The sequence below is a fragment of the Hippoglossus hippoglossus genome, chromosome 22 (genome assembly GCF_009819705.1).
Source record: "Hippoglossus hippoglossus isolate fHipHip1 chromosome 22, fHipHip1.pri, whole genome shotgun sequence".
Lineage (NCBI taxonomy): Eukaryota > Metazoa > Chordata > Actinopteri > Pleuronectiformes > Pleuronectidae > Hippoglossus > Hippoglossus hippoglossus.
This window is the reverse complement of record NC_047172.1, coordinates 4765443-4777124: the sequence shown is the minus strand read 5'-3', so window position 1 is coordinate 4777124 and position 11682 is coordinate 4765443. Positions and strand designations below refer to the sequence as shown.

At 38.6% G+C, this 11682-nt stretch overlaps 1 protein-coding gene across 1 annotated transcript; it reads right to left on the bottom strand.

Annotated features, from left to right (window-relative positions):
- Nucleotides 1-2303: 2303 nt before the first annotated feature.
- gmfb (glia maturation factor, beta) lies at nucleotides 2304-11185 on the bottom strand. Its single transcript, XM_034577371.1, has 7 exons — nucleotides 11105-11185; nucleotides 7396-7492; nucleotides 5813-5862; nucleotides 5557-5606; nucleotides 4939-5021; nucleotides 4739-4812; nucleotides 2304-4604 (listed from the first exon to the last, which is right to left on the bottom strand). Exons 1-7 carry the CDS (start codon nucleotides 11105-11107, stop codon nucleotides 4533-4535), a joined length of 429 nt encoding a protein of 142 aa, XP_034433262.1. The 5' UTR covers nucleotides 11108-11185; the 3' UTR covers nucleotides 2304-4532.
- Nucleotides 11186-11682: the final 497 nt, after the last annotated feature.

The following is an 11682-nucleotide window of genomic DNA, read 5'->3' as shown; positions in this document are numbered from 1 at the left end:
TGGACACCGTCATATCCTCGACATCAATATTATCAACAGACAATTTACTTTAAAGGTCCCAGTGTGTAAGATTTAGGTGAAAGTATATATTGGCAGACATTTTATTTTAAAATAATCCTTGTTTCATCTTAATTGTACTAATTGTTGTTTTCTTTACCCTAGAATGGGCCGTTCCAATTTAAATACTTTTTGTTTACATCGGGAGCGGGTCCTCTCTACGGAGGCCGCCATGTTTTTTTTTTACAGTAGCCCAGACTGGACAAACTAAACACCTTTTGAGTTTTTATCACAACTCAAGGCTGCCACAGGATCATGTTTGGAAGGGGAGGGTGAGGTGAGGGGTGTTCAGCTGCAGCATGACACTTCACCACTAGATGTCACTCAATTCTACACACTGAACCTTTAAAGGGATACTTCACCCAAAAATCTGCTCATGATGGTGATGGTGAAGTGTTTGAGTCAACAAAAGTGTTTGAGTCAACAAAACCCTTCTGGAGTTTCAGGGATAAACGGCGTTGCAGCCAAATCCAATACAATTGAAGTAAAGGGTGACTTAGACGTAATAAAACGTAAAATGATTTATTACAACTTACTGCAGCTACCCTCTGGAGAGAGTATAGCGGGTATAGGGGCTGCCACACTGAATGTCACCATATAGGTTCTCAGGCTGGCACAGGGGATGGTGAGTAGGCCCGGATCTGATAAGCAGAGGTTCCGGGAAGGAGAAGGTCAGACTGGGGGCACCAGGGCATGAAGGGGTTTTTAGGTTAGAATGATGTTGAGATCAGGGCTCAGTGGGGGCTACACCATCTGCTATAGGGCCCCTTGTTCTTTATGATTGTGGTTGTATGTTTGGGATTAATCAGACCCTCCCTGATGACATTACATAATGAATGGATGAAAATCTAAACATCTTTAGTGCCTTGAAATGTTTTGCACAGTACTGATTTATATATATTGTTCACAAACAAGTTGAGCCTATATGAAGTACTTTCTTAACCTATTAATTATCATTTTAAAAAATCGTATTGTAAAAATAGCTCTTTTGCCAGATTTCTGTTTCAGTGCAACATCAAACTAATTGAATTTATCATCTGCCCAATGTTGGACCAATGACGACAGACATCATACATATATGAAAACAGCAGTCGTGTGAAAACACAAGTAAACATCGCTGTCATTTTATTTGGACGATGGGACAACAGACAATTTTATAAAGTATGGGAAAATACAAATATCTCAAGTTTCACTGATGCCACTATGCAGCTGATCATGATCATACATGGTCCAGGTGTTTTTATTAAAAAGGAAAGAAGAGTAGAAGAGTAGGCATCGGTTCAGAGAAGACATCAAAAGCTCAACAACACATCTGCAGGTTACAGAAAAAGACTCAAGAGGCCATTTATATTTAAACAGGCTCACCACGAGGGAGGAAAAGCTTTGATCCACAGGACATGGCTCAAAACCAAAGGGAACTCTTTTTTCCGATAGACCTTGTACTCGAGGAAGTTGTTTATGATGCGCCACCAGTGTTACAGTGTGTTACTTCCCACTTCATTGAAAATCTTAAGAAGAAGAGGGTTGTTGGTGTGTGAATATTCTAGATAAGAAAATGACGCTGGGAGCAGATGTTTGAGATGCAGCTGTTTCAGTCAAAATCAAATGAGGTTAATAATTTAACTCTCTGAAAGAATGCATGCAACAGAACAGGTCAGAAGTTCATACATTAAATCATGCACTTCTTATACAGTAGCCCTCCACATTTTCCAGGTTTTCAGAATCTTTTCCTAACAACAGAACAGCTAAATATGTGTTTGTATATATTAACATCGAAAAGCACGTTTCAAGTGAAACACAAGCTGTTTCCAAGTGAGCCTGTAATACTTCAGTCAACAGAATTGTTATTCCTCTACAGCAGCATGATATCAAACTGATAGTTTATTCATAGGCAGCAAAAACAAGTGATTACAGTCCTTTCCCATCGTTCCTGTTGGATGAAACCTTGCCTGACGTGTAAATCATAAATGATTATCGTCTAACATTTGACGTCTCTCAATGATTTACATGATATCTGTCTTATTGTCCGTTTACATCTTTGAGTCAGATCTTTAAAAAAAAACCCTAACCCTAACCCTTCTATTATTTAATGAAACCCACAAAAAAGACGTCTCATACTTAATAGATCAGAAAGTTTAAAAAAAAATTAATAATAAAAGAAAATCACAGACAGAGCTTTTTCAATCGTCGTGGATTATTCTGACAAAACATACTGTCTTCGTCATGTTTTCATTTTGGCCTCATGGTTTTTTAAAACAGACATAAATATGACAAATGTCAGACAAGGCATTGGTACGGTCGACTTAGCAGGACGACATCGTACATTATGGGGTGATTTCCTGCCTCAGGGCTTTAAATCTGCCACAACGCTCCATTATCCGTTTGGTAGACGTCAAAGTTTCTCAACGAGAGACGACGCTGACAAGGGAATGTGTGGAATTCATTTGTGCCGATTTTTCTGTATTCGGGTTGGACCAATATACTGAGCAGATATTAAGCTTTTATTAAGAAATCTGCTGAATGAGTCATTTCTCCATCATAAAAACCATTCAGTAACATATTCAGTTACTGAAAACTGCTCACTGCTGTTAGGAGCTGCTAATCCTTTGAGTATTAGTTTGGTTTAGGCTTTTAATGTGCCGCACCAGTCTGAATGCAGTTTGAGAGGATTTTCAGCAGGAAACAGGGAAGAATTATTAATTTTGGGGCCTTCAAAATAACTAAAAATATACAATAGAGTCCATTAGTGTGCTTACAGTGACACATTTTAGTTGTTTTAACTGCGTAATCCATCCATCCATTATCTATATCGTGTGACGGTGGGTAAGAGCCAGAGTACACCCAGCGTAACACAGGGCCAACATATAGACAAACAACCATTTACAAATATGGTTTATTTAGAGTCTCCAATTAACCTAACCCCAGTCTGCATGTCTTCAGACTGTGGGAGGAAGCCGCAGAAAACCCGCGCAGACACATAGAAAACTTATTTTTCTATGTGTCTGTATTATTTTTGTCTCCCACACAACCCTGCACCTTCTTCCCACCGCTGTCTACTCCTGCACGTCGATTAAGAAATATGCTGAAAGCTCAAATTAGGTCTTTTAACCTAGGCCTGTGATTAATTAAAACCCCAATATGACAGAATACAGGTCAAACACAACCAAAAAGTGTAACTGTAGAATTTAAAGATCGGTACAAAGTATAGATGAATATATTGGTCCAACCCGGTTCTGTATGGACAGTGTCCATCGTCCAGATTCTGTCCTTCGCCTTCCCCGGCTGAATTTTAAGCACAACTGGCGTTTGGAGAAGTCACATCCATCATTCTCAAAGCTGTGACCACCACGTAGCGATCAAAGTGGTTTTACATCCGAAATAAGCACAACATTCATAAACACTAAATAACAGTAATCGCAATAATGCACAACGTTAGCTAACAATCTCCCCAAAAGACACGTGACGCCGCCCCGTGTGCTGTGTTTGTCGTGGTTCGTAGAAACGGTTCAGTCTGGAATGTTTTCGGAGGAAATATTGTTTCCTGGAGTGTGATGTCATCGTAACAAAATGCAGGTCAAAAGGCAGAGCGCAGTTTTTTTCTTTTTGATTTGAGAAGAAATGTTTTGATGACAGACTCAGTGTGATGAGCATCACTTCACTTCAGGGCCTCTGTCAGCTTGTTCACGTGCACTAGAGAAGTCACAACACATCATATATAAACCAGAGGTCTCAGGATTGCCTCTCTTCGAATGGTCACAATGTTTTTGTCTTTTGTCGACTGGAGTGATGAAAGTTTGTTACTTAAATCATACTTTAAATGTCCTTAAACGAATACTGAAGGAACAACTGAGGACAACAGAACCTAGGAGTTGTTCTGTAGCTGTGAATGTTGTAAAGTTCTGGCAGGAAGTTTGTTTTTCACAACAAAAGGAATATTAACACTATAAACCATTTGCTTGCGTAAACCCTAAATACACCAGAAACAAAAATCAAAACATAAGACTCCATAAAATGATTAAAGATAAAAAGGGGAAACTGAGAGTATGAACGACTAAAGGAAACAGAAACTAATGTTAAAATGCCTTCTCCTGAATGAACAGCTTAGAAAGTGTAGATGAGGATTTCTGTTCACTCAAAGAGCTCGAGGAGCATTAATTCAACACAGACACGTAACTGGCACATGGAGAGAGATTGTGTGGGAGACAAAAGCAGACCTGCGTCAAATAGCATTCTCAGTTTTAGGCTGCCAGGTGGGTGAGGTTTAGTTAAAAACTTTTCCGCGATTGTCCGACACTTCAGACAAACTCTGAATCTACTGTAAACTCCACCAAACTCCGCCTAAAACTGACAACAGGAAGTATTTTCAAACACTATTTAACTCAGGTCCCGGACAAAGAGGAGCGAAACATCAACCGTTGTGTGTTTTCCCCCGATCCTCCTCCTCCCGTCCCAGACGTCTGGATGAGGTGGAGACTTTAGCCAAAGAAGCCAAGTTTCTCCTTGAGCCACTCCTCTGTTAGGTCCTCTGTGTTTCTGATCTCAAACACCTGGAAAAACACATGTGCTGGATGTATCAGACAGATTTGGTACCTTTAATATTATCATCAACTAGCGTGATGACAAATGTGGAAATAATTTGCACTGTCCAAGATTTAGAAAAACACACACACAGTTCACTAACCTTGCTCATCTGAACCGTTTGGACCAGTTTGAGTTTGCTTCCTGCGTACATCATCTGCTGCACCGGCTTGCAACCTGCCAAACACAAGTGAGCCAAACACAAGTGAAACAACATTTCTAAAAGCAGTGGAGTGAATATTACCTAGTTTTTAAGTGTTGCTCTAAATCTATAGTCAAAGGTAATTCCAGAGATGCTCTTACCCGCTGGACTGGAGAAGATGAAGCAGAGGGGATAAGACACGCGTCCATCATCGTGTACGTATTTATAACTGTAGACGACAAACGTTCACGGTGCTAAGGACAGCTCACGTATTTCAGGACTAACTCATCTGGACTAATTCAATTGACAGAAATTGAAACCTCATATAACAAGAATCCAGAATAAAGAGAATAAAACAAATCTGATTCATGTTGATAAACTGAAATCAACTTTAAAGCAATTTTAAAGTTCCAAAAGCATCAGACAGGTGATGTCATTTAAACCATTGGATGACAAATGATTAGTTAATGTAAATATGATGATGGAATTCCTCCCATATGATCATAAATAATAATCTATATGAGCTGTATTATTAAATATGTCTGTAGTCCTATAGGATGCAGAGATACCTCTTTATTTTAATGCATTTCTAAATTATGCATGACTTCATTTTGGACATCACCTTTTGTTGACCGATGACTCATCATTTCCAAAAGTGAATCATCCGAAAATACTGTCTCTATCCAAATCTGTCTTTGCATTGCTGAGTTATTTTGCACACACATAGACATAGCTATGTTTGAGGTGAAATAAAACTAATCTTTTATTTTGAAGGATATCTTGGCTGTCTCTCCGGCAATTCGCCTCCTAGATCATCAGGAGAAATGTCCTAAAACAAACAACAACAAAAAGCAGTTCTGTTATTGTACACGTTATCACATGTCAGGTAAAAACTAAGTGTAACAAATTCATTACCTCTTTAAACGATGTTGTGTGGCATGAATTTAATCACTTCAGAATTCAGTTTGATAAAAAAGTTTTATTTAAAATGATGAACATGAGCTCGATGGAGAGAATAAACCATAGACAGCTCACCTCGAACTCTTCATCCAGAATAACAAGCTGCTTTTCTACATCAATCTTCACTGAAGGGTACAAAGAAAGAAAACATTTAGGTCAACAGCACAATGAAGAGTCCAATGTTTATACCGATATTAGGGAGTAAAACATTTCCAATACTATATATATATATATATATAACAAAATATATAACAAAATTTGGCAATGACTCCTAAGATGTCGTTATCAGACCTTTAAGAAATGTAACTGAGGTTTGATATTTTACAGTTTAACAATAAACTTTATTATAAATAACTATAAATAAAAAGAAAACATAAATTCAACCAAATATATATAGAACTTGAAAAATTCCACCTAAAATGTAAGCATATTTTAATCTGTAAAATAAAAGATTTCATACAAGCAAACATATCCGCAGATATTGATGAATCAAAGGCTCATGTCGGCCAGGTACAAAATAAGTACATAATTATAAGAGAATAAAATAAAACACAAAAAGAACTAAATCTAGATATTCTATATTTTGGTCAATATTTTCTACTGTCAATGTGTTTGGCGTCTTTGCCTTTAGTCTCCGTCATGCAAACACATTCTTGAAAATCCAATTTAGCAGCAGTGACCCTTTTGATTCTTAGATGCTTGAGGATAAAGCTTAAGCCGAGTTTGATACTTGCACCGATGCGACTCGACACACTCACACCACCTGCTGTGTTTGAAGGTAACTGCTGGTTAATCACAGCAGCTCTCTATCCTCAACCTTGTACCGGAGCTGGTTATTTGCTCATGTATCTTTTCATCTGACTGTCGGCGAGAAAGTAAATAAGATTAATTCCCAAAATGTTGGACACCCCCCAACAAGTGCACAGTTTATGTCAAAGAGAAGCATAATCATATTTCAGAGATTATATCTGATCCTTTTCTGTGACAACAAAGCTTTTTAACCCTGCCGCTAGAAAACAGCTGCGAACAACAGTATTGCTGTCCAACATGGCTGGACAACAAATTATATGTACTAGTTCTTTTAGAATAAACCCTGGCCTTAATCCGAGCAGTAAGACCCCTGAGTTTGGTGAAATTCTCCTTTAAATGTCAGTGAACAAACTGCACTCAACAAAAGCAGCTCGATCGGAAACTGATGCTTGTTTCTGACAATATTTCAGGGAGGAAACAAGCGTTTTGGATGAAATTTAAAATGTCTGTTTGCTTGATGCAGGAGGCGACGCGTCTGCCTCCATTTTGTTCCACACAGCGGGAGGCAGTGACCGATCTGCCGGCTGTGCGAGCGTTAATGATGCATTTAACCCACAAGTATTGGCTCATGGCTTAAGCTTTACTGAAGGAAGGGGACATTTGGAAGCTGTCCCAGTTCTGCCAACGGCTGAGGATTTTAACACCAAAAAAAAAAAAAAAGCTTCACACTGTAACACAAAAATAAAAGCTAACAACAACGGCATCATATACTGTAATAATCACGATTTTAGTGTTTTCATTTGGACTCAGTACATCATCTTCTCTGAAGCATTTAGACCTAGAACACGTTGTTAATAAACATATAAGAGATGATATTGAATGTGTGAAAATGTGTTGCCGGTACTCACTGATGATGGCCGCATTATTGGTCTCCTTCCGGAAACGGAACGCCTTCAGCTTTGCAACCAGATCTTCGTCAACACCACACACCACCAGGGTATCAGACTAATGGGGGGGAAATAAGGAGATTTTGTTGTGGTCACTAAAATGTTAAAAACGAAAAGTTAGTAGATTCAACTTTTTAAATCTCTTTGTTTTTGTATAGAGTTGCTTAACCAAAGTCTCCAAATTTTGATTTAAAACCAAAAAGGACACTGTGCTCTGATCATAATGTTCACCTGGACTAAACTATTGAGTCTGATTTGAATGTAAATGTTTGTAATAAGTATAAAAAGTGTTCTGTAGCGTTTGAGCTGTTGTATCAGAGAGTGTATCCTCAGCCGGCCTTCTTTAAATCAGCCACGCACTTTGCTCTGTGTCTGCTATGACAGGAAACAGTAGAGCTGCGTTTCTGTTCTGCAGAGTCTATAAAAAGACTTCCACTTCCACTTCCACCTCCATCACACATACACGTTTCCAAAACTTTTTCACGACACAATTCAAACTCCTGCATTAATTCAGCTTTACGTTGAGCATAAAGAAAATCCACCAGACTGTGTTAGAAATGATGATGGTGGTGGTTATGAAGCACTCGTAAGATATGAGAAGGATCTGGACTCATCAGCTGTGTTTCCACCACAGGAACTTTTTCCAGGAACAATAGGAACCTTTGTCTGCAGGAACCAGCGTCTAAATTAAGTTCCACTTTGTTGTTGGAAGTCATGGCAGAGGAAACCAACCACAGGGTTGAAGGTAAATCAAACCACATGTTTTTTTTTTTCCATCCATGTATTTTGCAAACAAACTGCTGAGACAAGTGTTTTTTCCCCTGCGTGCTCCCATGTCACTCGTCTCCTCATATAGATCATTTACCTGGTTAGAAAACAATGTGCTGATTCCTCAAACTGTGTTCATTCCTCATCATCATCATCATCATCATTCATAGTAACTCATTTACCTTCTTTCATATTAAATGAATACATGCAAAGCCTTAGAATAAAAATAATAATGACAGAGTTGCAACGGACGTACAATTGTTATTTACACGTTGTGTTTAATGTGGCTTCATGGTTATTTACAGAGGGTTTATATGCACTGAAGACAGCTGCAGCGTCACAGACTGTAGCTTTGGGTGGTTTTCATGCTTTTTATTGATTTATCAGCTGGAAGGCAACGTCTTGTCTGCAGGAACCACAGTTTTCTTTCTCAATATTTTCTTTAAATTCACAATCACGTCACATTTTAGTTCATACTTGTGGCAATTCAATATTTAGATTTTGTAAATTAGACTTGACCGCAACAACGAAATCCATTTTATTCTGAAATTTAGTTGGTCACTCTGTCAAATTGTATGGAAAAAATATCTTGTTATTTCACATTAAAGTGATTAGGACGGTCTTTTATATGATCTGATCTTATGTAGGACAGCACACGCCCACTTTTCCGCACATCCATCCCGTTCTTGTGAAAGCGATGTCTCAGCAACACCACGAGGGGATTTCTTCATATTTGACACAAAGGTTTGGACTCATTGACGAACTGATTAGATTGAGGTGGTCAAAGGTCAAAGGTCACACATATTTTTGGAAAAGAAATAATGTGCTTATTACAAATTTATTGCGATCTTCTGAATGCCATTCTAGAAAAGATGGTGCAGCCGGAGAGTGTGATGATTTGACACGGACTGACCCTAATGCTTATTCCCAGTGTGACCTTATTCGGGTTTAGATAATTAAAAAATGCTGATTAGATACAGGGTCTTATTCAGACTATTGTCTTAGTCGGGTTAATGTCAGAGTATTACTCATTGAATGATTACGTCTTTGAACTGTGCGAGTCCAAACTGATCTGCAGGTTTAATCAAGATAAAACACACACACACACACACACACACACACACACACACACACACACACACACACACACACACACACACACACACACACACACACACACACACACACACACACACACACACACACACACACACACACAGCATTACATAACTCCAGCACAAAGACATAAACTCTTGAGGAGTCTCTGCAGAGTCTGTATATTCTATAATTACACCTTGGTGAACAGATGGCTGGTGGGAGTCAGGATTTCACTGAGCTCAGAGAGAGAGAGTGAGTGTGTGTGTGTGTGCAGATTACAACAGTGGGTGTGTGTCTGTGGTTGTGACTCTTGACAAACAGGATGCAGAAGACAAGAGATGAGGAACAGACATGACAAAAGAAACAAGAGCCACAGGTTTTACTTCTGGATTAAATTCCTCTGGAGAACTTTGAACACATCTGTTGACTGTCTCCATGTTGGCTGGTAACACAGAGAGTTAAAGTGTCGTGACAGGCAGGAAGAAGCCGGAGGGAGACATTGTTCATCGAGACTGAGGCGAGCTGCTCAGATCAAGACATGTTGAAACACATCACTGCGATACAGCTGCAGGAAGCCCCCCCGGCGGGCTCTTCAACATAAAAGCATGCAATGTGTGTGTGGAAAATGCTGTACTCAACATGTGAAGTGCAACAGGGCTGCAGTTAGTTTCATTACAATTTCCTACTAAAATGTTCTAAATGCCCGAGGTGACGTCTTCACGTGTCTTGTTTGGTCCAAAGATAGTCAATTACAAAAAAATAACACACAAAGGAACAGCCAGAACTACTGCAGTACTAATTATAGACTTATTGACAATCACTTGTCAATTCTAATATCAATAGAGGTCCTCAATGACAAACTATTGACAATCACTTGTCAATGAGTTGCTGACTAGTTTCCTGTTCAAAATACCAAGAGTCAAACTGACCACAGCAACTTTCTTCCTTTAAAACACAAATTGATGCGTTTATATAAAAAGTACAAAGCATCTTGAATCTAAGCTCAGTCCTCAGAGGAAATACACCTCATTAAACATGTTCATGTTCTATGTTCAAAAGCTTATTATTAAACATACAGATGATTTATGCTGCAAGCTTTCCCCCTGATTTTAAAGCCAATACATTCATGGCAGCAGGTCAGTGTCATAATGGTGCAAGGGTTATGTTTATTACTATTTTATAAATACACTGTTCAACATACTTAACACATGCTAAGTCCTTGAAAGACATCCACCTAAAATTGGTGCATGTTCAAAAGCTTGTTATATACATAATACGCAGATCAGATCACACTATCAATTTGCTTTTTTCCTCATTTGATGATCAATAAACTGGATAGGAGTCAAAAGAAAAAATACAATTTCTTTACTTCTGATTACGGTCAATATGCTGCTTTTTAGTTTATATTAGTATATTATAAATAAACTGTGGTTTGATGAATTGAATTGGACCAACTGTAGGTCAGACTTAATATACTGATCTTAATATATTGATGACTAATCTTACAAGTAATATACAAATGTAACGTTTGATGTTTGGATTTCAAGAACTCGCATTTACTTTTATTAGAGCGCAATTATTTTATTTTGGAATCCCACGCCGGAACTCCATCGCTGCCGTTCTGACTACCTTGACACGGAGGGTGCAGCTATTGCTAAGCTAGCAGGCTACAGCTAGCGAGTCTGCGCTCGGACTTTTCAAACCCGAACAATGTCTTTAACTTCACTTCCGCTCGGAACACACGGTTTAACACACGGAGGGAGAGACGGCGGCGGCTCGGGGACAGAGACGCGGAGACACTCACCATGTTGGAGGAGTTAGGTCTTCCTGAAGAAGAAGATGAAGCTCTGACGTTCAGACGCTTTCAATGTTTTTTTTAATTCACTTCATCTTGTGACCGGTTCGACCAATCCCGCACAAGACGAGCGCCCCCTGCTGCTCAGACCGCTCATAGTCACATCTCACCCAGTGTTACGATCTAATAATGCAGGTATAACTTTGTGGAGCCATTTATAAGTAATTAGTACTTTAAAAAACACATCAGGTTTGCAGTTATAAAAGTGTTTCTCTATTTCAAATGAGTCATTAGGAAACAAACTTGTGAATTACCTGAATTTTATCAATTTGAATAAATATTAAATATCTTTTAATATCCACAAGCCATGAAGTCTTCAGCTCATAAGTTTGATCATCAGTTTGTAAACAGATGTCCTGCAGCTACGTTTCCAGAAGATATAAGAGTTCAAACAGCTCATTGATGATGTCTCCTTAATGTATACAAAAAAATATATATATATATAATAACATATCACACATCTACAGTACAAAGCATTAGTAAATTTAGTATAAACTGGACTGCATTCATTGGAGTCTATAAACTCT